The sequence below is a fragment of the Hemiscyllium ocellatum genome, chromosome 32, assembly GCF_020745735.1.
Source record: "Hemiscyllium ocellatum isolate sHemOce1 chromosome 32, sHemOce1.pat.X.cur, whole genome shotgun sequence".
Classification (NCBI taxonomy): domain Eukaryota; kingdom Metazoa; phylum Chordata; class Chondrichthyes; order Orectolobiformes; family Hemiscylliidae; genus Hemiscyllium; species Hemiscyllium ocellatum.
Window position 1 is genome coordinate 49,862,839 of NC_083432.1, and position 27,546 is coordinate 49,890,384.

At 42.5% G+C, this 27,546-nt stretch overlaps 1 protein-coding gene across 3 annotated transcripts in view; it reads left to right on the forward strand.

Annotated features, from left to right (window-relative positions):
- The window catches only part of smarce1 (SWI/SNF related, matrix associated, actin dependent regulator of chromatin, subfamily e, member 1), a 61,512-nt gene extending 50,001 nt beyond the window's left edge, over window positions 1–11,511 (forward strand). For all 3 annotated transcript variants that reach the window (XM_060848756.1, XM_060848755.1, XM_060848757.1), the window contains 2 exons: window positions 1,311–1,512; window positions 10,229–11,511. In XM_060848756.1, the coding sequence (XP_060704739.1) occupies window positions 1,311–1,512; window positions 10,229–10,440 (414 nt within the window). In that variant the 3' untranslated portion in view covers window positions 10,441–11,511. The remainder of the gene's footprint in view (window positions 1–1,310; window positions 1,513–10,228) is intronic.
- Window positions 11,512–27,546: the final 16,035 nt, after the last annotated feature.

Below are 27,546 nucleotides of genomic sequence, written 5' to 3' on the forward strand. Positions count from 1 at the left end.
CTTTAGTATCATTCCTTTGAATTTTGATGATTATATATTTAAGATCTATTTTTATATTAATGTTTGTGCTTGCAAGTTCTGTTTATTTTTGTAAATCTGTCAAAATATTAAATTTCTAATAAAAATATCTTTAAGAAAAAAATGCTAAATAATAGGATAGGGTCAGGCTGTAATGCGATGCCTTCTGTGGACTGATAACCTGATGAACACCTATGAGGAAAGGTATCAGCGAGCACCTGGATCCAGTTGGGTTCAGTATTTTCAGGAGAGAAGGTGGGGGGGGCCTCTTTTTGGCTCAGTGGTAGTGTCCCTACCACTGGATCAGCAATTCTGGGTTCAAGTTCCACCTACTCCAAAGATACTTAACAGCATTTCTGAACAGGTTGTTTTGAAAAGTCATGGGAAAAGTGAAAAAATGGTACATTATAGGTCCCAGAAGAATTGAAGCCATGGCCTGGAGTCTGTCCTGCTATATGTCCCAAAGCAGCAGCAAACTGCTGTGGATACTGGAAATCTGAAGCAAAACAAGAAAGTGCTGGAGAAGTTCAGCAGATCTAGCAACATATGTTAACGAAGAGAAAGCACTTAATAACTCTCTGTCTTCAAAGTCGGTAAAATGAGGAGTTGGAAAAAGCAGAGCAGGTCAAGTAGCATCAGAAGAGCAGGAGAGTCGATGTTTCAGGCAGGGCCCTTCATCAGGATAACTCTGTTTTACCCCATAACCTCGTGTTCAGATGCAAATGTCACTTTAGTTGAATTTTGCAGTTGGCTTGTATTGTTGCTTTGTGGGCATTTTGTTTCTCATTCTGTTGAATACTGAGGTTGTTGTCTTCGACCTGATCTCTCTCAGAGACAGGTTGTGTCTTGTCCAGTTGCTGGCAGAATGCAAACCCATAACCTGTAAAATCAAACATGGACTCCCCAAACGGCACAAAAAAAGCTTGTGTGGTTACATGAAGTCCTGTAATCCTTGATTTCTTTTGCTTTTATATTGGTGATCTTGTTTTAAGTCATCTAAGCCCTAACTACTGACGTTAACTCAATAAGCACCTTCATGTCTCTCTCCTTTTTAAATTGCTCCTTTAAAATCAATCTCTTTGACTAAACTATTGGCTAGCCGTTATTGTGCGTTTGACTCCAATAACTCTCCCTAAAAACAGCTTTGGATTTTTATTATGTTAAAGCTGTTATATGAATACAAGATATTGTTGGACATATTTGTTCAACCGACGTTTGTTTAAATGAGCAATGATGTTGACATCTTTGAGTTCTTGCAGATTTTTATTTTAACCTCCTTTTGCTTTATTTAGTTGTGCCATTTGAAGGTGGAGGTTGACATGGAAAAAATTGCAGCTGAAATTGCTCAGGCTGAAGAGCAAGCCCGCAAACGTCAGGAAGAAAGGGAAAAGGAGGCCGACCATGTAGAACCACCCCAGAGTAATATACCTGAGGAACCTCCTAGCAGCATTGAGGCTGACGAATCCAAAGTGGAGGAGACCCCCATGGACACAGGTAACAGAATGGGTGGGCTGGAGTGTTGCACTAGTGTTTTTTTTTAATTTGTATGTCTTGGCAAAGTTAATGTCTGTTGCCCATCTGGGTTGTCCTTGAGGTAGTCATTTTGACCTGCTGCAGTCTTTAGTGAACGTGCTTTTGTGCAGTTAGATGGGGAGTTCCTGCATTTTGAACAAGAAGGAATGAAGGATTGGGGACATACCTCTAAATTGGACCGGTGTGAGTGACTCTGAATTGATGGTGTTCCCAGTGAACATGCTCCCCTTTTCCTTCAAGCTGCTGGAGGTAGTGGATTTGGGCGATGCTATTGAAGCCCGGAAAAATTGCTACAATGCAGTTGTAGGCGAAGCACATGATTTTAACTATCAAAGGCGAGAGATGATGATTTAGTAGGAATATTGCAGGATTATTCCTGAGACCCAGGCTAATGCTCTGATGGACTGGATTCTAATCCCACCATGGCCGTTGGTGGAATGTAAAATTTTAATAGATAAACAATCTGGAAAACTGAGAGTATGCATTGACCCAAAGGATCTAAATCAAGATCTGAGGAATTCTCACTACCCAATCAAACCATCAAAGGAATTTTGTCACAATTTGAAAAGGCAAAATTTTTCACCACGCTAGATGGTGAAGATGGGTTATTCGTAAGTGACGCTGGATTAGTACTATAGCTTTCTAATGGGAGAGGGCTAAGTTAAAATTGTTTAATCTCTATCATAAGTGGAATAGATTAATTTCCTAGAAAATTGGAAAACTGTCAGTTGTTTCATCCTTCTTCAAAAAGAGAGGAAGACAAAATACTCTAGCTCATGAGCTGAACATCTGTCATTGGAAAATGTTGACACCTATTAAAAAGGATGTTATAACAGAGCATTTAACAGTGCATAATATCATCAAGCAGGGTCAGCATGGCTTCATGAAGGGGAAACATTGCCTGGCAAATTTATTAGAATGTTTTGAGAAGGTAGCAAGCACTGTAGGTACAAAGGAATCAGAAGATGTAATATATTTGAATTTCCTAAAGGGATTCCATAAACACCATACACATAGCTACTTAAGATAAAAGCCCATTAATTTGAAGCTTTTGGCATGGATAGAGAATTGGCTGACTAACAGAATTGGAGTTGGGACATGGGTACGTTTTCTGGAATGGCAACGTGGAACTAGTGGAATGCCACAGGGATCAGTGCTGGGGCCACAATTATTTACAATATAAATGACTTGATCAGAATCTACTATCACCAGGTTTTGTAGATGAAACATGGAAAGGTAAGTGATGAGGATGAAACAAAAGGCTGCAGCATGATATAGCTGGGTTAAGTGTGTGGGCAAGAACCCAGCAGATGGAATGTAATGTAGGACAATGTGCGATTATGCTGTTGGCAAGAAAAATGTAGGAACTAAATATTGTTTAAATGATGAAAGACTGCAGAAAGCTGCAGAGGGATTTGGGGATCCACGTGCATAAATTTGCAGAAAGCTAACACACATGCTCATCAGGTAATGGGGAAGGCAAGTGGAATGTTGGTCTTTATTTCAAAGGAAATCTCGCTAAAACTATGCAAGATGTGAGTCAGACCACTCCTGCAATATTGTAAACTGTTTTGGTTCTGCATTGAAGGAGTTCAGAGAAGGTTCATTGGGTTGATTCTGGGTGTGGAGGGATCACATTATGAGGAGACGTTGAGTAGTTTGAGCTTGTGTTCATTGACGTTTCAAGGACTGAGAAGCAACCATACCGAAATATATAAGATTCTTGGGCAGCTTTGCTGGGTAGATGTGGATGGATGAGAGTGGGGTGGGGGGGGGAGCGATGTTGCTTGATGGAGGTTACATGATTGAGTTTTATAAAATTGTGGGGAGTGGAAGGAACATCCCTTTGAAGGAGGGATCAGAGAATAGGGACATAGATTTAAGTAAGGGGCAGGATGTTTATAGGAAATGAGAAAACATTTGTTGTCACCCAGAGGGTGGTGGGAATCTGAACTCACTTTCTGTATTAGGGGAGAGACAGAAACACTCATAACATTCAAAAGTGTTTTGTGCATTTGTGAGGCCAAGGCATGCAAGGCTATGGGCCAGGTGCTGAAGAATGGGTCTAGAGGAGTTAGCTATAGTGATGTTAACTGAAAATGTGTTGCTGGAAAAGCGCAGCAGGTCAGGCAGCATCCAAGGAGCAGGAGAATTGATGTTTCGGGCATGAGCCCTTCTTCAGGAATGAGGAAAGTGTGCTCAGCAGGCCAAGATGAAAGGTACGGAGGAGGGTCTTGGGGGAGGGGAGTTGGAAATGCGATAGGTGGAAGGAGGTTAAGGTGATGGTGATAGGCCGGAGCGGGGGTGGGGGCGGAGAGGTCAGGAAGACAATTGTAGGTTAGGAGGGCGGTGCTGAGTTCGAGGGATTTGACTGAGACAAGGTGGGGTGAGGGGAAATGAGGAAACTGGAGAAATCTGAGTTCATCCCTTGTGGTTGGAGGGTTCCTAGGCGGAAGCTGAGGCACTCTTCCTCCAACCATCGTGTTGCTATGGTCTGGCGATGGAGGAGTCCAAGGACCTGCATGTCCTTGGTGGAGTGGGAGGGGGAGTTGAAGTGTTGAGCCACGGGGTGGTTGTGTTGGTTGGTCCGGGTGTCCCAGAGGTGTTCTCTGAAACGTTCCGCAAGTAGGCGGCCTGTCTCCCCAATATAGAGGAGGCCACATTGGGTGTAGCGGATGCAGTAAATGATGTGTGTGGAGGTGCAGGTGAATTTGTGGCGGATATGGAAGGATCCCTTGGGGCCTTGGAGGGAAGTAAGGGGAGAGGTGTGGGCGCAAGTTCCTTCCATATCCACCACAAATTCACCTGCACCTCCACACACATCATTTAACTGCATCCGCTGCACCCGATGTGGCCTCCTCTATATTGGGGAGACAGGCCGCCTACTTGCGGAACGTTTCAGAGAACACCTCTGGGACACCCGGACCAACCAACCCAACCACCCCGTGGCTCAACACTTCAACTCCCCCTCCCACTCCACCAAGGACATGCAGGTCCTTGGACTCCTCCATCGCCAGACCATAGCAACACAACGGCTGGAGGAAGAGAGTATCATCTTCTGCCTAGGAACCCTCCAACCACAAGGGATGAACTCAGATTTCTCCAGTTTCCTCATTTCCCCTCCCCCCACCTTGTCTCAGTCAAATCCCTCGAACTCAGCACCGCCCTCCTAACCTACAATTGTCTTCCTGACCTCTCTGCCCCCACCCCCTATCACCCTCACCTTGACCTCCTTCCATCTATCGCATTTCCAATGCTCCTCCCCCAAGTCCCTCCTCCCTACCTTTTATCTTAGCCTGCTTGGCACACTCTCCTCATTCCTGAAGAAGGGCTCATGCCCGAAACGTCGATTCTCCTGCTCCTTGGATGCTGCCTGACCTGCTGCGCTTTTCCAGCAACACCTTGTCAGCTCTGATCTCCAGCATCTGCAGTCCTCACTTTCTCCTATAGTGATGTTAACAACAACCCCTCTTGCCAAACCTCTGGAGTTCCTTTTTTTTTGTCCATGGTTGAACCAAACTTGTACTGAGGCTGTTGACATCGGCCTGAGGTTTAACAGTGTCGGGTTAGTGCTACATTGCTGGTTTCATACCTCTTAACATCCGAGTGGAATGCCTGACAGTTCAGTGTTTTGATCCTCAGCTCCAAGTGCTTATAAAGCCTTTGAAGTGGAACATCACTACAAAAATTTATTTTTATAATGCATTAAAGGATCTTAAATGTAGTGAATGGGGTTTGTCAGTGATGTTTCCTAAATGATGAGGAACTTAAGAACTTGGTCATTGAACTCGTCATCTCTGGTATTTAGATTATCTGACTTCAGGTGTTGGCTGTCATGCAAATTGAAGTTGTTTGACCACATTCTGTGGGTATCTGTACAGGTACAACTTTCAGGTACAGCTGTATGCTTTTGGCAGTTTTATTCTCGTATGAAAACAGTGATTATTTTTGTTTTGACTGCACTGAATACCTTTATAAATATTTAAACTGTTGTTTCTCACAGGAATTATCTTTTAATCTCTTCAGGCTGAAAGGAAATTCCAGCCTGACCAGCCTAGTTTCCAAGTCTGAGTCACATTTCTGTTCGCTGTTGTAACTTTATAAATTAAGCAAAGCAGTTTATTGTTTTGTAGCAAAGAGCTACCATTGAGGCAATTGGCTTTTTTTCACTGCTGTAATCTTTAATGAAAAGTTCACAATTGGTTACAGTGACCAGAAACGATTTAATTCAAGGGGAACAGTAATAAATCGGGACTAAAGCACCTCCAAAGTAAAGTAAAGGGTGATTGAAGAAAGTGACTGGAAAGGAGCAACCACGGGTTGAAAATGCCACTAATTCAATTCAGCTTGAATCTTGCAAGTCTCGTTCAAACGAGAAGTGCACACTTTTTATTTCAAGAATTTATTTGACTCTGTCATCAATGGACAGAATGGATTTTATGGCATTGCTTTTGAATCATTGCTTCCACTTGGAAAGTGGATGACCTTTATTGAATGGGCAAGTTAAAAATCACACAACACCAGGTTATAGCCCAACAGGTTTATTTGGAAGCACTACCTTTCAGAGCGCTGCTCCTTTGTCAGGTAGCTGTCTATTGTTTAAGTAGTTGGAGTCTGGAGTGCTCTGCCTGGAAGTGTGGTGGACAACCGTCGCATTCCAAAGCGATGGTTATTTAAATTGAAACCACATTGAGTTAGGGGAAAAGGCAGGAGATTTTCACAAAGTTAACATTTTCTGAGGTACATTGCAGACTTGATGGGCTGAAGGACCTCCTTCTGCACTGTGATAGCTGTGATTCTAAGGGATAAGAGCACTTCCAGAAAAAATGTTTAAGGGCAAGAGAAAAAAATATGTAAAACACATTCTAAAGTTGTGAGGGAACAGTGGAAATGCTGAAAAACTGTAGATGGGCAAATTTCCCATTGTTGGAAACATTAACTATTCGTGAATAAGTAATGCTTGTTTGATATGACTGTCCTTTTGGAGCTTCATCTGCCTCAAAGGCAGTTTGCTTCAGTATAGATTGGGTTAATTTATCATCTAAAGTTTGCAGCTAGTTCATTATTATTGAAGAACCATCATTGTTATTAGAGAATGGTCTTGGACCTCTATTCAATGACTATCTCCGAAAAGACATTCAAGCCGTCTTAGTTTTAATGTTCAATGGCATTACCATTGCTGCATACCCCACTATCATCATACATTGAGTTACTATTGATAGAAAAACTGAACTAAATTTGCCATATAAATACTGTGGCTACAGTACAGCTCCGAGACTAGGAGTATGTGTAACTCAACTCCTCTCCTGATCCCAGAGGCTATCCACTGTGAATAAGGCACAGTTTAGGAATGTGATAGAATACAACCCATTGGCTGGATAAGCACAGCTTCAACAACAATTCAGAAGCGTGACACTATCTGGGGGAAAGAAACAGCCTGCTTGATTAGCACTACATCATAGAGTCCCTAGGCCATTTGGTCCTTCGAGTCTGAACCAACCCTCCGAAGAACATCCCACCCAACTCCTATGAAGTTCATGGTATTTGAGTGCAATATTAGAGATATTATTAGTCAACCTATTCAGACATTGAGAGATGGGACTCCAACCTAGGCCCTCTGGCTCAGAGATAGGGACATTACATTACTTCTACTTAAAGCTGTCAAGTAGATCTCACCTTTTCAGCAATGTTGAAACTTGTTGAATTGCACAAACACTAGGATGAGGGGCATGGATAGGATAAATAGACAAAGCCTTTTCCATGGGATTGGGGAATCCAGAACTGGAGGGCATAGGTTTAGGGTGAGAGGGGAAAGGTATAAAAGAGACCTAAGGGGCAACTTTTTCATGGGTGGTACGTGTATGGAATGAGTTGCCAGACGATGTGGTGGAGGCTGGTAAAATTGCAACATTTTAGAGGCATTTGGATGGGTACATGAATAGGAAGGGTTTGGAGGGATATGGGCTGGGTGCTGGCAGGTGGGACTAGATTGGGATGGCATATCTGGTTGGCGTGGACAGGTTGGACCAAAGGGTCTGTTTCCGTGCTGTACATCTCTATGACTCTATGACTGGACAGATAAGAGAGACAGTTCTTGTCACTGGCTAAGTGAGTTGCTTTGAGTGCTTAGAGGCTTAGTAAATAAACAATTATTTGCATAATTGTCAGGCACTTTTAATGGGTTACAGAAGCTCCCTGTAGAATGGGGTAAAATGCCATGTTGTCAGTGAGTCACTTGTTGATTTTCTGAGGATGGTGCCGAAAGCAGATTCGGTCTTTGGAATTATGTCAAAAAGGAGTTAAAAGTTCTTTGGTCCTCTTCAGGTTTGATTACCTCAAGGCCAGGAGCACGGTGACTGGACTGTGATGTTGGTGTTGACTGTTTTTTAATAAAGAAATCATGTTACATAACAGCTCATTCCCAAAGTCTCTGCCACTATAAATCCAACCTGGAAAGTTTCAGAAACACTGACAACATAGAACATAGAACAATACAGCACAGAACAGGCCCTTCGGCCCACAATGTTGTGCCGAAATCTATCCTAGATTAAGCACCCATCCATGTACCTATCCAATTGCCGCTTAAAGGTCGCCAATGATTCTGACTCTACCACTCCCACGGGCAGCGCATTCCATGCCCCCACCACTCTCTGGGTAAAGAACCCACCCCTGACATCTCCCCTATACCTTCCACCCTTCACCTTAAATTTATGTCCCTTTGTAACACTCTGTTGTACCCGGGGAAAAAGTTTCTGACTGTCTACTCTATCTATTCCTCTGATCATCTTATAAACCTCTATCAAGTCACCCCTCATCCTTCGCCATTCCAACGAGAAAAGGCCGAGAACTCTCAACCTGTCCTCGTACGACCTATTCTCCATTCCAGGCAACATCCTGGTAAATCTTCTCTGTACCCTCTCCAAAGCTTCCACATCTTTCCTAAAGTGAGGCGACCAGAACTGCAGACAGTACTCCAAATGTGGCCTAACCAAAGTCCTATACAGCTGCAACATCACTTCACGACTCTTGAATTCAATCCCTCTGCTAATGAACGCTAATACACCATAGGCCTTCTTACAAGCTCTATCCACCTGAGTGGCAACTTTCAAAGATCTATGTACATAGACCCCAAGATCCCTCTGTTCCTCCACCTGACTAAGAACCCTACCGTTAACCCTGTATTCCGCATTCTTATTTGTTCTTCCAAAATGGACAATCTCACACTTGGCAGGGTTGAACTCCATCTGCCACTCCTCAGCCCAGCTCTGCATCATATCTAAGTCCCTTTGCAGCCGACAACAGCCCTCCTCACTGTCCACAACTCCACCAATCTTCGTATCATCTGCAAATTTACTGACCAACCCTTCGACTCCCTCCTCCAAGTCATTAATAAAAATTACAAACAGCAGAGGACCCAGAACTGATCCCTGCGGAACTCCACTTGTAACTGGGCTCCAGGCTGAATATTTACCATCTACCACCACTCTCTGACTTCGACCGGTTAGCCAGTTTTCTATCCAATTGGCCAAATTTCCCTCTATCCCATGCCTCCTGACTTTCCGCATAAGCCTACCATGGGGAACCTTATCAAATGCCTTACTAAAATCCATCTACACTACATCCACTGCTCTACCCTCATCCACATGCTTGGTCACCTCCTCAAAGAATTCAATAAGACTTGTAAGGCAAGACCTACCCTTCACAAATCCGTGCTGGCTGTCCCTAATCAAGCAGTGTCTTTCCAGATACTCATAAATCCTATCCCTCAGTACCCTTTCCATTACTTTGCCTACCACAGAAGTAAGACTAACTGGCCTGTAATTCCCGGGGTTATCCCTGTTCCCTTTTTTTGAACAGGGGCACAACATTCGCTCCTCTCCAGTCCCCTGGCACCACCCCCGTTGACAGTGAAGATGAAAAGATCTTCAGTGATTTTTCTCACTATCCATACTTCAGTCCTTCTAACTTAATTACATGGAGAAAAACTGAGCTGACGTGTTAGAATTTTCTTAAATGTTGGTAAAAGACGGTTTGCACTGTTTCTCCAGGATTTCCGCCTTCTTTGCTAAAGTCATGGTAATTAGAAGAGGCTATACAATTATTCTTGGCCCTGATCTTTAACCTTTATTTTTTAGAAATAATGTAAATCTGGATGATACTAACTTTGCATTCTAGAGCTCTTGCAGTTGGATTAGCCAATTGTATGTTCAAACCTCACTCAGGGGCTTGAGCCAGGAGCCAAGTGTGCTCTTTTAGTACAAGACCAAGAACCAGTACACTTGATGACTTTGATAGCCTATGAAGAGGTGTGGAGAGTCACAGCCAATCAGACCCAATCCTTTTTATTTTAAGATTTACAGTTACATGGGACTTTTCAAATCCTCAGGACAAGCCAAAGGGCTTTACAGTCAAGGGATTATTTTTGAAGGATACTTGCTGTTTTGCAGACAAATGCAGCTGCCGGTTTATTCTGAATGATGTCTCTCTGGCAGCTTCAAGATGAAAGACCAGTTAAAAAGCCACCACGAGCACACCCCTGCTTCGTTTTGAAGTGAGCCATACAAATTTTGCAACCACCTCATTGGAATGTATGATAGGGGTCTGAAGTTGGTGACTTTGGGCTTTCCTCTGTTTAACTGAAGGAAATTGTGACTAAAATCTGCATTCTTATTTACAGATGAGCCACGTAATGATGAAACACCAGAAACCCAACAGAGTAGTGAAGAGAGCACAGCGACTCCAGAAGACAAAGAGGGATGTCAAGACATGACAGACAGCAGCGTGGAGCAAGGAGCAAGCGAGAGCACCTCTGGTACAGAGAGTAATAGTGCCATGGCAGAGGAAACCATGCCAGAGCCTACACCTGAGAGTGAAGACAAGAAAGAATGAATTCAACAAATACAAAAACTTTCCATTCCAGTTAGTTGTACTACTTGATTAGTATCGTACTCGTTTTTTATTCTACCTGTTTATATAAGTTAGAAGGATTTTCTTTTTACACATTTGTAGAGGTGCCAGCGTAATGGACTCTTTTAGCCCAACCTACAGCCCCATGGCCAGTTTGAGATTCAGTGCTACCAAGTTGAAATTATGAAGGGGTGGAAGTAAAGGTACAGAAATTTAAAAGTGCTGTATGCTGTACTTAATCCAGCCTGCTCTTGGTCCCTCTTAAGGGATATTTATTTTTCTTCATTAAATAAATATGACTTAATGCCTGAGTTGCAAGGTCAAAGTGCAGCGGTCCATTTCAATATATGTACATCTTTATCTCTCACCTTCTGTATATTTAATTTCCATGGATTTAGATTGATGTATTGAGGAACTGTGAACGTTGCTTTCTGAAAACTGAAAAAGTTAGTGTTTCTGGTGAAGCTGGCTCCTAAACCCACTCTTTACAAATGCTTTCTGAACCATAGAAAAGTTTCCCACAATCACTGGTGTTTTGTCACCTTGAATTTAGTTGGTGTCTATCTTCCTGGAATTGCTTCTGTGGCCATTGAGAAGACTGGTTGTCCCAGAGATTACTATAAGTTCATTTATTGCATCTGTTTGATTATTGCCCATTTTTATTACAGTTTCTAAATTTAAAAATGTCATACAATGCCCTATAATTAAAGTAGTCACAGAGGTGATAGAACTGCAGAATCCCATCTCCCAGTTAAATCGACAAAAGAATTTGACAAGACCACAAATAGCTAGTCAAATCCACAGTGCTGGCAAGCCCTAGTTTGGTGCTGAGGAGAATTGTTTTGTGAAGAGGATCATTCATTTAGTGATGAGATGAATTGAATTGTAGTTGAGATTGTGTTGTGCTTCAGGAAGGTGGGATGTGCCAGCAAGGATAACATTGCATGTGGCGCCCCAGTGTGATTGGCACCACTGTTTGTGTCTTCTGTAGTATGTTGAGTTTCCTATTTTTAAAAGATTTCCCTGCCACAATAAAAGAAAAAGTTAACGTAATGGTTGTTATGTGTGCTTTATGATCCTGTGCTAGTCACCAATTGGTTGTGCAGAATACAGAAGCTGCGCTGGTTTAATCTCAGCCTAGTGGTGAGAAATAGCAGACTTGCATTTATGTAGCACCTTTCGCATCCCCAGGCCATCTCAGAGTATCACAGTTAATTAGTTCTGTCATGAAGTCATTGTTGCTTTGTAAGCCAATACATGGATTATTCTTTTGCATGCAAGACCCCACAAGTATGAAATAATTGACTAGTTAATTGCATTTGATGACGTAGCTGAATTGTTAGTCAAGACAGTAGGAATAGTGCCATCGTTTTTTGCATTCACCTGGAAATCAATAATTTTAAAGAAGCAACGAGCAGAACTGTTGAACAGTTTTTTTTGTCTTCATTCTAGATGATACAAATAACATTTTAGAAATTCTTGTAAATCAAACGAGGTGAAAGGGACAGAGGAACTTAAAGCAGTTGCAATCACCAGGGAAAGGGTGCTGTGAGAACACTGCCACAACTAAAGAGTGACCTGTTACTAGAACATACTGGTCTTTGTCCGAGGATCCTCAAGAAAACGCTATGAAGATGATAGACACATTGGTTTTAATTTTCCAAAGTTCTGTTGGTTCTGGAAAGGTTACGTAAGATTGGAAAATGCAACTCCTTTGTGAAAGGTCTAACAAGCCATCTGTTGTAAAATGCTAGAATCTATTATTAATAGGGTTACAGCAAAATACTTAGAAAATCTTAATGAGATTAGGCGGATTCAACATGATTTTGCGAAGAGGAATCATGTTGGACTAATTTGAAATCTTCGAGGACAGGTCATGTGGATAAAGGAGTTTCTATTGGCAGCATGTGCTTGAATTTTTTAAAGCAAATTTGATTGTGTGCAATATTAAAGGTTACCACTCAAAAAGAGTTCATCTGCTCCAGAGGTGTTTATTAACATTCTGAACAAATTGGTTAAAAAATGTGTCTGGGGGTAACATTATTAATATGGTTAGAGGACTGGTTAACTAGTAGGGAGCACAGAGTAGGGATAAATGTGTCATTTTTGTGTTAGCAAGCTGTATTCAGTAGAGTGGCACAAGAATCAATACTGGGGCCTCTGTTGTTTACAACCCATACAAGTATCTTGGATGAAGGGAATGAATGTATAGTTGCTACATTTTCTGATGACACAAAGATAGGAAAGTAAGCTGGTGAATAAGACAGAGTTTACTGAAGGATTTCGATAGCTGAAGTGAGTGGGCAAAAAATTGGCAGTTGAAGAATAATGTGGGAAAATTTACTACAAACCCACAGACTCCCATAACTACACCTCCCACCCAGTATCTTGCAAAATCTCCATCCTGAACTCCCAGTCCCTACACCTCTGCCACATCTGATTGGACAAGGAGACGTTCCACAAGCATCCCAGATGTCCACCTATTTTGAACAATGTGCTTTTCCTCCCTCTGTCATCCAGACAGCCCTCAACTGCACCAACTCCATTCCCCATTCCACTGATCTAAAACCCCCTCCACAATAAATACAAAGTCCCCCTTTTCCTCATCTACCACCCCTCTAGTCTCTGCGTCTAACACATCATCGTTAAAACACTTCCACCAACTCCAACTAGACCCCACCACCAAGAACATCTTCCCCTCCCCACCCCTTTCTGTCTTCAGCAAGAACTGTTCTCTTTAACAGTCCTTGGTTTGCACCACAGATTCCCCCACACCAACCCACCCATCCCAGCACCTTCCCCTGCAACCAGGAAAGATGCAAAACTTGCCGGTACATCACCTTCCTCACCTCCAACCAGGGCCCCAACCAGTCATTCCAGGTGAGACACAGGTTCACCTGCCTTTCTTGCAACCTAGTTTACTGCATCAGGTGCTCCTGATGTGGTCTTCTCTACATTGGGGAGACCAAATGTAAACTTGGGGAGCTGTTCGCCAAGCATCTCAGCCAGATCTGCAGGGGCTGACGAGACCTCTCAGTCACCGCCCATTTCAATTCCCCATCCCCCTCCCTTTCCGACATGACCAACCTTGGCCTCCTCCATTGCCACAACAAACCACAGCGCCTAATGGAGGAACACCTCATCTTCCACCTGGGCAGCCTACAGCCCGAAGGATTCAACATCGAGTTCTCCAATTTCAAATAACCTCCCTTTCCATCCCCTGAATCCCTTCCCAAACACCCCCCATTCCACTGCTCCCTGATACCAATCGGATTCATTCCTCCCATTAGCCAACCAGGTTGTACCCTCTACCTGTCTTCACCTATCCCCACTTCACTACCCCGTCCTCCCACCCTCTTTATCTGCAGCTCCCCCTACACCCGCCCCCAGTCCTGAAGAAAGGTTAGAGCTGAAATGTTGACTTCTCCACCTGATGCTGCCTGGCTTGCTGTGTTCTTCCAGCCTCCTGCCTGTCTAACTTTCCACTTTGGCAACAGGAGGAAAAGCAGTGGACTACATAAGTAGGGAGAAATTGCAGAACTCTTGTAGTTAAGGCGGATCTGAATGTCCTAGCACATGAAAAGTAAATGGCTAGCAAAAGAAATTAAATGGAACGTTGGTGTTTATTGCAAGAGGAATGCAATATTAACAAAAGGAGGTTTTGCTACGATTGTAGAGGACATTGATAAGATCACTCTGGAATGTGGGTGCATATTTGGTTTCCTTCCTTCAAAAAGGATAAAAATGCTTTAAGAGTAGTTCAGATAAGATTAATTCAGTGGATTCGGAGTTGAAGGAATGGTCAGACATGCTGGGCTTGTGTCCAGTGGAGTTTTGAAGAATGAGAGATTGTCCTTTTGGAACAGGATGATTATTGAGAGAATGTTTCCTTTGTGGAAAAGGCTGAAACTAAGGAACATGGCTTTCAAGTTGACGTCTGTCTTTTAAAATGGGGGGAAGGAGAACTTTTTCTTTCAAAAGGTTGTTTCTTTGGAATTCTTTTCCTCAGCGAGCAGCGAGGGCAGGGTCATTAACATTTTTTAAAGCTGAGCTAGATGATTGTCAAGAAGCTACGAATATAAGGAACAGAGACAAAATACAGTTGAAGTGACAGTCAAATCAGCCATGATCTTATCAAATGGCACAGGAATGATAAGTTATCTGAGATCTCAGCAACATCATCACTGATTTTCCCTCAAACATTAATGAACCCTGGTTCTACCTCCCCAGCACTACTGCTCCACTGTTACAGAGTGATCAGGCTACTAATCCAGCACTGGATTAGTAGAAAATTCCTACAGTTATGTATGGGGAAGATTGGAGCCTTTTTTTTACAGTTACTGCTCCAAACTTTATTTCATTGTAAATGAATCCATCCCTCTCCCAGGCAATGGTCTGTATTTCAACTGAGTGAACCCTGTTATCCTATCACCCCTATTCACTGACCTTTGTGGATTTCTGGTCAGGCAATGACATTAGAATTGTTATCTATCAAAGTCATTTTCAACTCAAAGCTTTGATTCTGTTTCCATAGATGCTGAATTTTTCCAATTGTTATGAAAATGTGGATGTACTGTACCTTTTAAGAAAGTTAAAAGCTAGCAGAATTACCTGATGGCACCAAGCTTTTGAGTAATTCTCTTCCAATTTCACCTTTACTTTTGTCCTAGTTTATACCCATATCTAACTTACTTGCTAATTCTAAAAGTATAATCTTTTTCCTTCTAAACTTTCTTGGCAAATTTGAGAATCATATTCAAGTCCCAGAACCTCTTCAACAATTTTAAGAGCCATTTCTCTCTCTCAATTTAATCAACACAAGTCACTGAAATTAAACAAATTGACTCATCTACATTGTATTTAAAGATCTAGGGCACTAACCTGCAAGTGTTTAAATCTGCTGGCATGTTTCGTACCCCAAATCTATTCAAATCTGTCTAAACCAGTTCAAGTCACAAATCCAAGACCCAAACTGGTCAAATTGTGGACGAAAGCCCCTTAAATCTCAAATGAGCCCCCAAACTGCTACAACACAGGGTAAACTCCCTCTGTTAACTTTAAAATCAATAACGTAAAAGATTTACCCCATGCAGTAATCTGAAAATTTGAGAGGCCAAGAACTAGCTAAAGTAAAAGACTAACAACTATTTACAACTTGTTTATCTAACCCTATCTTTTACTTTCCCCTCTACAATACTAGCTCTATAAAACTCATGATTAAGATTTACCAAAATTCAAATTTCAAACCCAGGCAGCTGCTGAATCGTCGCTTTGTTTCTGCTTCTGCAAATTTTCTTCTTAGGATTTCTCTTTCACAAGTGTTTGATAGATAATTGTACCTTTAAAGAGAGTAAATTTTCAGACAGTCTGTACATGCTGGTGGCTTGGCAATTCTCTCTCAACTGTCCAAGTTTTCCTGGTCTTATTCCCCAAAACATCGGATTGTGTCATTCATTTTTAATATTATCAATATACTAAATTCAAACTTGATTGGAGTTTGGTTTCTTTTGGGGGTATAATTTAAAGGGATTGGCCTAATTTAAATTTGTTTTTGTCTCCAGGCAACCAGTTACCCTAACTGCTGGACCAAAAGGTTACATTGTGTCTTGATCAGAATGCTTGGTGCCATCAGGTAGTTCTGCGAGCTTTTATCTTTCTTAAAGATACAGTACACCCACATCTTCATATTAATGTTCTTTTATTAACCTTGTTGTTGGTGGAAACTTAGTGTGTGCAAATCAGCTTCAATGGTTTTTGCATTGCTATAGTGACTACTGTTCAAAAATATTCCACTAGTTGGGGAACACTTTTGAGGTCAAAAATCAAACTATACAAATTCAAGTGTTTTGTTTTGGTTTTGATACATGTCACAGATAAATGCCAGTTACTGGCCAGAATGTTTTCTCTCCCTGAATTTTAGGTCTTAATCTGGCTGTAGCTTTGATTGGAACAATCACTGTCCGTGAGACATAGGAGTAGAAGCAGGTCATTCCTTCCAAGAAAATATTTATATTATGTAGCTACTGTTGAGCTGTGCCCCGACAGAATTCCCAGTTATATAGATTCACAGGAGGCACCCGTAAAGAGCCTATCACTTGCGAAATAGAGGAAATGCAGAAGCTAGAATGGGCAACAGAAGTCTTCATGGGGAAGATTCTGAAGCTGTTGTGAAAGCAGCAAGAGGCAAGGAGGAAACTGGATAGAGTATTCCACTGGGAATGTGTGGACTGCAGATCAGAGGGGAGAGTGTGATTAGATTCCCTACAGTGTGGAAACAGGCCCTTCGGCCCAACGAGTCCACACCGACCCTCCAAAGAGTAAACCACCCAGACCCATTTTCCTCTGACTAATGTATCTAAGACTGGGCAATTTCCCATGGCCAATTCACCTGACCTGCACATCTTTGTGACTGTGGGAGGAAATCAGAGCACCTGGAGAAAACCCATGCAGACACATGGAGAATGTGCAAACTCCACACAGACAGTTGCCTGAGGCTGGAATCGAACCTGGGTCCCTGGTGCTGTGAGGCAGCAGTGCTAACCACTGTGCCACCCCAGGAGAATCAATGTTTCAGGCATAAGCCTTTCATCAGGAAGGCTGATTCCTGATGTTAGGCTTATGCCTGAAATGTCGATTCTCCTGCTCATCGGATGCTGCCTGACCTGCTGTCCTTTTCCAGTGCCACACTCTTGACAGTGTATTCTCGAAGACAGGAGTGCAGTGCTTACCCTCCATGGAAAGAACAACTGTGTTCACCTGGACAGGACAGCATAGTTGTGGCCTTGATATGAAAAGCACAATATTGGAAAGCAACAGCAATGTTTGGGTGGATGAAAGACTCAGTAACATACAGTGGGGAAAAAACTATTTTATTTAAATTTTCTATCCAAGGTGAAATAGTTGTTATGTAGATGTGAAAGGAGTATAGAGTTAAGTTTCATATCAGCCGTAGTCATTGTTATACAGCATGGAAACACACCCTTTGGTCCATTCGTCTGCATCGACCAAATATCCTAAATTGATCCAGTCCCATTTTCCTGCATTTGGTCCATATTCCTCCAAACCCCTGTAATTCATATACCAATCCAGATTGTTTTTAAATGTTGTAATTGTACCCACCTCCACCAACTCCTCTGGCAGCTTGTTCCATATACGCACCATGCTTTGTGTGAAAAGGTTGCCCCTTGGGTCTCTTTTAAATCTTTCCCCTCTCACCTTAAACTTATGCCCTCTAGTTTTGGTCTCCACTACGATGGGAGAAAAAGACCTTGGCTATTCACCCAATCCATGCCTCTGATGTTTTTATAAACTTCTATAAGGTCACCCCTAAGCCTCAAACACTCCAGGGGATAAAAGCCCCAGACTATTCAGCCTATAGCTGAAACCCTCCATTCTGACAACATCTTTTAAACCTTTTCTGAATCCTTCCAAATTTAACAATATCTTTCCTCTAGCAAGGTGACCAGAATTGAGCACCGTATTGTAAACGTGGCCTCACCAATGTCCTGTACAGTCACAATATGACTTTCCAATCTTATGCACTGACCATTAGCTACATATGTTCTGCCCTGGTTTGCCTTACCATACCTGAACACCTCACATTTATCTAAGTTACATTGCATTTGCCAAAATTAGGCTCATTGGCCCATCTGATCAAGATCCCCTTGTATTCCGAGATAACCTTTACTATCCACTACACCACTAATTTTGGTGCCATTGGCAAACTTACTAACCATAACCATATTTGAAAGTTTGGTGAAGATTTATAGCTCAGGTTGTGGTTCAGGTTATAAATTTGCTCGCTGAGCTGGGAGATATGTTCTCCGATGTTTCGTCAACATGCTCGGTAACATGATCAGTGAACCTCTGCTGAAGCATTGGTGATCTGTCCCACTTGCTTTATCAGTCTTGGTTTGTTGTGGTGGGTGATATCGATTTCCGGTTCTGTTTCTGATAGGTTAGTAAACAGGTCCAAATCTATATGTTTGTTAATACTAGGATACATGAACATGAACTAGCCACAAAAAGACATGACCAACTGTCACTGTTATCCATACACACAGATGAAGAGGGGTACCAGTTTGAGACAATACATCCATCCTGAGACAGATTAAACAAACACACACACTCAGGAATTCCTCGAGGCCTGGTATTCAAACCAGAACTCCATTAACAAACATAGATTTGGACCCTATTTACCGACCCCTCAGAAGCAGAACAGGAAATGACATCGCCCACCACAACAAACCGAGACTGATAAATAGCAAGTGGGACAGAACACCAATGCTTTATGGGAGGCTCACTGATGCATGGTGATGAAATGTCAGAGAAAAAAGTCTACCAGCTCAGTGAGCAAACTTACAGTCCTACTTCCTATACTCGCATCCAAATCATTTTATATAAAATGGACCCAGCGTGGATCTTTTGGCACAATGATGGTCATCGGCCTCCAGTCTCAAAAACAGCCCTCTACCACCACCCACTGCTCCTACCTTAAAACCAATTTTGTATCTATTTGGCTAGCTCCCACTGGATTCCATGTGATCTAAGGTTGCTAACCAGTCTACCATGGGGAACCTTGTTGAATGCCTTGCTGAAGTTCATATGGACAACGTCTACTGCTCTGCCGCCTTCAATCTTCTTTGTCACCTCTTCTAAAAACCCAGTCAAGTTAGTAGTCAGACCAGAAAATACCTTTTGCCCAATCTTCAGAATACTGAGCCACCTTGACCTAGTCTAGTAATGGAAAGACAATTGGACCAAATATAGGATACCCACCCCAACATAAGTCTCGGAGAGTACAGTTGGAAGTCATCAACAGGTCTATCAAATTTGATTAAATAGCGATGGCAAGAATCTGACTTCATCCAACTGTAGAGAATATCATTTTTTTCTTATCATTTGAAGGCGAAGTAATCTACTTGTCAGTTAATCCCTTTTGCTGTTCATACTAATGCGAGACTGGCCATTACAAAAAGTTGTAGTTTCAATGCCCTGCCTCTTAGTTGAAATAACAATGAAGGTTTTACCATTATCCTTCAGTGAAGGAAATCTGCCATCCTTACCTGGTCTGTCTGGTGTGTGCCTCCACACCCACAACAGTATTGTTGACTCTAAATCAGGGACGGGTAAAAAATGGGAGCCTATCCAGTGAAACCCACCTCCCATGAATGAATGAATGAAGAAAAAAATTGGATTTGTCTCACTAAATAAAAGAAATACCCACCCCATTTGTTGTCTTGATGTAATATTTGTATTTGTGCAGGATCAGTAATCATAGTAGATGCCATTGTTAAATAGCGAGAGGCAATTAAAGGGCTGTCTCTCCCCCCCCCCACCACCACCACCACCATCCAACCACCACCACCACCCAGGAAGCACATCCAAGCAAAGGCGAATTTCTGACTCTCACTCCTGGAGCAGGACCACAGCGAGGTGACAAATGCACTAAAAGACAGATGATATCTCACCTCAACCACACATTTCCAGGCTTTTCATCCTGGTGACTGAGGATCAGATAAGCATTCAGTTGATTGAACCATTAAATATCTGATCTGAGAGAGATTATTTTGAGTATCTCCTGCATAAGAATGTAGTTTCTACAGATCCTTTGGGTGAATACAGATCGTTTCAGAACAGGTCCTGACTCAACAAATGTTGAAAACAGTGTGGACTTTTGATGGATATGGAATTTTTTTTTTAAGAAACGTCTATGCCTGAGGGTGGTAAAATAATCTACCACAAGATATGCAAATTTGCTTAGTAAGTGGTTATAAATTCTGTGCGTTAAGGTTCATGGTTAACTTTAGATGTCAAATTTCGTATCGAGTCACGATTAGAAACTCCCCAGTTTTTGCTGCCTCCTGCCTCAGTGTGGGGTATGTATGTTCCCAGCAGAGCCTCACTTGATTTCAAACTACTTTGTGCTCTTAAAAGAAGTTACCTGGATAGGATTCCACTGCAAGCATTAAAGTTACATATCCAACACAGCCCCTATCCCATTAACTTTCACCACAAGAACCCCTCATGCAGTACAGCTTTTAGTTTGAAATTTGTGCAGGCGTAGAGCTTGAGACTTTGGAGGGGAGTTCGAGTGAGAAATGTGGCTGAAACTCTGCACTAAGATTTGAGTTGGTTCGGTTATCTGCAGTTAGCTTCTTTCCAACAGCTCTATCGAGGTTGATTTGATGTGATTAGAAGGGGGTTGCTGGATGCACCCTGAGGAGTAGCTGAGCTATGTAACCAGAGCTTTGATTCAATTTCAAGTCAGTGCTGAGTTAGCTGATATCAGCAGGCATACCACTGTTGACCTCAGCATCCCATGGATTAGAAAGTACTAGAAATCCCTCAGATATAATACAAAAGGGAGGACAGATGATTCAGCTGTGATGCCAACCCTGGGAAATTGCTAACAATGCTTTTAAAAAGATCATTTGCATTGATCACACATGATCTCGGGATGTCTCAAAGACCTTTATAGAGTCATAGACCCTTTGGTCTAACCTGTCCACGCCGACCAGACATCCCAATTTAATCTAGTCCTCTTTGCCAGCACTTGGCCTATATCCCTCCAAACCCTTCCTACTCAAATACCCATCCAGATGCCTTTTAAATGTTGTAATTGTACCAGCCTCAACAACTTCCTTCAGCATTCCAGATACACCCCATTCTCTGCGTGTAAAAGTTGCCCCTTAGGTCCCTTTTATATCTTTTCCCTCTGACCCTAAACTATGCCCTCCAGTTCTGGACCCCCCACCCCAGAGAAAAGACCTTGTCTATTTATCCTATCCATGCCCCTCATGATTTTATAACCTCCATAAGGTCACCTCTCAGCCTCCGATGCTCCAGGGAAAACAGCCCCAGCCTGTGCAGCCTCTCCCTATAGCTCAAATCCTCCAACCCTGGCAGCATCCTTGTAAATCTTTTCTGACCCCTTTCAAGTTTCACAAAATCCTTCTGATAGGAAAGAAACCAGAATTGCACGCAATATTCCAAAAGTGGACTAACTAATGTCCTATACAGTTGCAACATGACCTCCCAACTTCTGTACTCAATACTCTGACCAATTAAAGAAAACATACCAAACGCCTTCTTCACTATCCTATCCACCTACGACTCTCCTCTTTAGTCACTTTAAGTGTTGAAAAATGGCAGCTGATTTGTGCACACTTCCTTCAGGCAGCAATGTGATAATGACCAGCTAAATTGATTTTTTGATGGTTAAGGGATAAATATTGGCCCTCCCTTTTCTTGGGAAATGTGCTGTAGGATATTTGTTTGCTTGAGAAGGCCTTGGTTCAGCAAGATTTGGAGTCGCTGATGTTGGACTGGGGTGTACAAAGTTAAAAATCACACAACACCAGGTTATGGTCCAACAGATTGATTTGGAAGCACTAGCATTTGGAGCCCTGCACCTTCATCAGGTGGTTGTGGAGACCACCTCTCCACGACCACCTGATGAAGGAGCAGCGCTCCAAAAGCTAGTGTTTCCAAATAAACCTGTTGGACCATAACCTGGTGTTGTGTGATTTTTAACTTGGTTCAGTATCTCATTGAAAAAATGGTACTTCTAACAATGCCTAGCTAACTCAGTTGGTAGAGTGTGCAGCTCTTTGGTTCAGTTGGACGCTGTTGTTTTTGACTAACAGGGAGTCAAAGGCTTAGGAAAGAAAGGAAGTTAGAGGTTGTATTCCAGTCAGCCACAATCTAATTGGCTATTCCTGTTCCCAATGTGTATGTTCGTATATAAAGATGAAGTTGCCATAGTCTAAATAATTCAAATGTTCTTAAGTAAAATTAGTTGCAGTAAATTTGAATTTGGGAGAAGATTTGTAGCGCGGGTGCTCGTTATTGTGGTTCTGTTCGCCGAGCTGGGAGTTTGTGTTGCAGACGTTTTGTCCCCTGTCTAGGTGACATCGTCAGTGATGTCATGTCAGAGCCTCCTGTGAAGCGCGTCTGTGATCTTTCCTCCGGCATTTATAGTGGTTTGAATCTGCCGCTTCCGGTTGTCAGTTCCAGCTGTCCGTTGCAGTGGTCGGTATATTGGGTCCAGGTCGATGTGCTTATTGATTGAATCTGTGGATGAGTGCCATGCCAGGGAATTCTTAGAGGCATCCACAGATTCAATCAATAAGCACATCGAGCTGGACCCAATATACCGGCCACTACAACGGACAGCTGGAACTGACAACTGGAAGCGGCAGATTCAAACCACTACAAATGCCGGACGAAAGATCACAGAAGCGCTTCACAGGAGGCTCCCAAACACTGAGGATGTCACCGAGACAGGGGATGAAACATCTGCAACACAAATTCCCAGCTCGGCGAACAGAACCAAACAGTAAATTTGAATTTTGCAATTTGTTTAATGTCAGCACCACACCCTTTCAGAAAATGTCAGGATGGGCTGCAACAAATCTTGATAAGGGAATTAATGTCTCGTAGTCAAAAACTGCATACAATGCTAGACAAAACTGGTTTTTAGGAATGTTGCAGTTTAGCCAAGGGCAGATATTTCTCAAGGCTAATAGCGTGTGAGAGCACCATGGGTGTGTAAGTAATATCATCAAAGAATAATGTAAATTCACAGCACTCATACATAAAACACCGTACTCAAACTCTCAGAGTTTAAATTGCAGAGTTATGGGGTCGTGCAGCACAGGAGGATGTCACTTGAGCCCGTCATATTCAGCTTTTCGAAAGAGTTATAAATGAGTTCCACTGCCCAACTCCTTATTTTTCCGTCTGCCTTCTCAAAGTTACCATTGAATCTGCTGTCAGCACCATCTCAGGCAGCATATTCCACATCCTCATAACTCACTGCAAGGAGTTCCAAACACTGGTGTCATTTCTGATTCTTTAAGCAGTTGACTTAAATTTGTCTCCTCCATGTACTGACCTTATTGGTGCTAATTAAAACCCCTTAAGACCTTAATCAGATTTCCCTTTAACTTACTCTGCTTTAACAATAAATTTGGCTTCTTTCAATAAGTGAAGTCTTGCAGTCCTAGTGTTACTCTGATAAACTTTCTTCACACCTATTCCAAGACCTTACTGTCTTTTGTGAAGTATGGTCCAGAATTGGACATACAACACTGTCTTGAGACCACCTGGAGTTTTGTACAGGTTTGATATAATTGCCTTCCCTTTGTACTCTTCTATTTATAAACCCAAGGGCCTCATCGTGTTTTTGATTGCCTATTTTAACATCTGAGCAGAATTGGATTTTAATTGAGCATCCCTGAATTTGATGAATTCTCACTTCCAAAATAAATTAGAAAATTGTTAAATTCCACTTCATTTAATACAGCCATTTCTCCTGTAGCAACAGGGGTTTTGCCTTCTGATTTGGACTTGATGTCAATGACAAATAAGGGCCATGCATCCTGACTAATTCCTTTTATTAAATAAATACTAATTTGCCTACAAACACATTGGTTCACTTTGCAAGCATTCACTACATGAAACAATAAAGCTCCGTATCAATGTCAGTTCCTCTCTTGCCAGAGAATCCAGCATTAGGATTTATTGGTGTGGTGACTGAGCTATGTGATGTGGTGGTAATGGGAAAGCCAGTTCTGGGGAGTATTAGAAACATAGAAAAAAGAGCAGGAGTAGTCTTTTTGGTCCTTTGCGCTTAGTCCCCCATTCAGTATCATCGTGGTTTATTACCCAACTCAGCTCGCTGTTCCAGCTTCTCCCCACATCCTTTGAACCCTTTAGTCCTAAAACTCAACACACAGCTTTAGTGTTTCAACACCAGCAGTTTCCTGTGACAGAGAATTCCACAGACTTTCTTCTCATCTCATCCTGGATTCCCTGGCCATTGAGAACACCCTTCCTTCATCCACCTTGTCAATCCTGTTAGAATTGTATAGGTTTCTATGTTCCCCCACCCCACTTACTCTTCTAAACTGCAGTGAATATCATTCTAACCAATCCAGTCACTCCCCATACATCAGTCCTGCCATCCCAGGAATTAGTCTGGTAAATTGTCTTTGCATTCCCTTCATAGCCAGAATATCCTTCCTCAGATAAGGAGACCAAAACTGCATACTATACTCAATTGCAGCATGACATCCTTGCTCCTGTTCGCTAATTCTCTAACAATGCAAGTTAATGTACCATTTATTACCTTCACTGCTTGCTGTACCTGTGTGCTTACTTTGTCACTAATACACAAGAACACCAGGTCTCATTGCACCTCCCAGTTTTCTAATCTGACAATAATCTATTTACCTATTTTTAATACCAAAGTGAAAAACCTTACATTTATCTCCAGTATACTGCAGCTGCCATATTTTTGCCCACATACTTTATAGTTCAGATTGAACTGAAGTATCATTGCATCCTTCTCACTGCTTATGACACAGTTTCCTTATCTAAATCACTGTGAATAGCTGAGAGTCCAAACACTGTCGTACTCCAACAGTCACTGCCTGCCACTGGGTAACCATTTCCTGTTGACCAACTAATTCTCAATCCATTTTATTGCACCACCTCCACTCCCATGTGCTTTAATTTTATGAGTTAACCTCTTATATGGGACTTTACCAAAAGCCCTCTGAAAATCCCAGTATAATACAACCATTGGCTTCCCCCTTATCCACTCTACTGGTGACATCCTCAAAACATTTTTGGTATTTTTGGTGGAGTGAGCCTTGGGGTTTGATCAACTGTTCATGCCACTGATATAGTAATTAAACAGTATGTACTGCCTGGGAATAGGCCATTCAGTCCAACTGAAATTTATACTCACATCTATCCCTCTGGTCTAGCCCTATCAATATCTCCTGCTATTTCTTCTCTCTCATGTTTATTGGCTTCCCTTGAATATATTATTGCTGTTTTCCTCATCCGTTTATTGTGTTAGCAATTTCCACATTTATACCATTCTGTTTTCTTGAAACACTGCAGTCCATGTGCTGTGAGTTGACCCACAATACTAAATTAGATTCCATACAATATGAAAACAGGCCCTTTGGCCTTAAATGTCCACACTGACCCTCCGAAGAGTAACCCACCCAGACTCACTCGCTCACCCCATATTTACCCCTCATCAATGCACTTGCCACTATGGGTAATTTAGCATGGTCAATTCACCGGACCTGCACATCTTTGGATTGTGGGAGGAAACTGGAGCACCCGGAGGAAACCTAGAGGGAGAATATGCCAACCCCACACAGAACATTGCCCGAGCTGGGAATCGAACCCGGGTCCCTGGTGGTGTGAGGCAGCAGTGCTAACCACTGAGCCACTGTGCTGCCCCAAATGGTATTAGGGAGGGAGTTCCATGATTTTGACCCAGCAACACTGAAGGAACAGTGATATATTTCCAAGTCAGGATGGTGTGTGGCTTGGAAGGAAACTTGAAGGGATAGTGTTCTCTTGTCCTTCTCAATGAAATTGTTGTGTATTTGGAAGGTATTGTCTGAGGATCATGGTAAATGTCTGCAGTGTATCTTGTACACTGCTGCTACTAAGCATCAGTGGTTGAGAGAGTGGAGGTTTGAGGTTACAGTAACCAATCAAATGGATTACTTTGTCCTGGTTGGTTTGAGTGTTGTTAGCGTTGCTCTTATCCAGGCAGCTGGGGTGTGTGCCATTACACTATGGACCTGTGGATTGTACATGGTGACTAGGCTTTGGGAAGGTGGGAGAGTAATTCCAAGGCTGTGACCAGTTCTTGTAGCCACAGTATTTACATGACTAGTCCAGTTCAGTTTCTGGTCAATGATGACCCTCAGGAGGTGATAGTGGGGGATTCAGCGATGATAATTCCATTCAATGTCATGAGGGCAATGGTTGAATTCTGTCTTTTTGCAGTTGGTCATTTCCTGGCATTCGTATGACATAGAACATAGAACATAGAACATAGAAGGATACAGCGCAGTACAGGCCCTTCGGCCCTCGATGTTGCGCCGACCGAGTCCTACCTAACCTATACTAGCCCAATAACTTCCAAATGCCTATCCAATGCCCACTTAAATGAACATAAAGAAGGAGAGTTCACCACTGATACGGGCAGGGCATTCCATGAACTCACAACCCGCTGTGTGAAGAATCTACCCCTAACATCTGTCCTATACCTACCACCCCTTAATTTAAAGCTATGTCCCCTAGTAACACCTGACTCCATTAGCGGTAAAAGGTTCTTAGTATCTACCCTATCTAAACCCCTAATCATCTTATACACTTCTATCAGATCCCCCCTAAACCTTCTCTTCTCCAATGAGAACAGCCCCAAGTGCCTCAGCCTTTCCTCATAAGATTTTCCTACCATTCCAGGCAACATCCTGGTAAACCTCCTCTGCACTCGTTCTAAAGCTTCCACATCCTTCCTATAGTATGGCGACCAAAACTGCACACAATACTCCAGATGAGGCCTCACCAGAGTCTTATACAACTGCAACATGACCTCAGGACTCCGGAACTCAATTCCTCTGCCAATAAAGCCCAGTACACCATATGCCTTCCTCACAGCACTATTTACCTGGGTGGCAACTTTCAGAGATCTGTGTACATAGACACCAAGATCCCTCTGCTCATCCACACTACCAAGTAGCCTACCATTAGCCCAGTAATCCATCATCTTGTTATTCCTACCAAAGTGAACGACTTCGCACTTAGCTACATTGAATTCCATTTGCCACATTTCCGCCCAGCTCTGCAACTTATCTATATCCCGCTGTAACCTACCACTTCCTTCCTCACTATCCACAACTCCACCGACTTTCGTGTCATCCGCAAACTTGCTTACCCAGCTTTCAAGTCCTTCCTCTAGATCATTTATAAAGATAACAAAAAGCAATGGTCCCAAAACAGATCCTTGTGGTACACCGCTAGTAACTGCGCTCCAAGATGAACATAATCCATCAACTACTACCCTCTGTCTCCTTCCAGCCAGCCAATTCCTAATCCAAACCTCTAATGTATCCTCAATGCCATACCTCCGAAGTTTTAGCATTAGCCTACCATGGGGAACCTTATCGAACGCCTTACTAAAATCCATATACACAACATCTACTGCTTTACCCTCATCCACTTCCTTAGTCACCTTCTCAAAGAACTCAATAAGGTTTGTGAGGC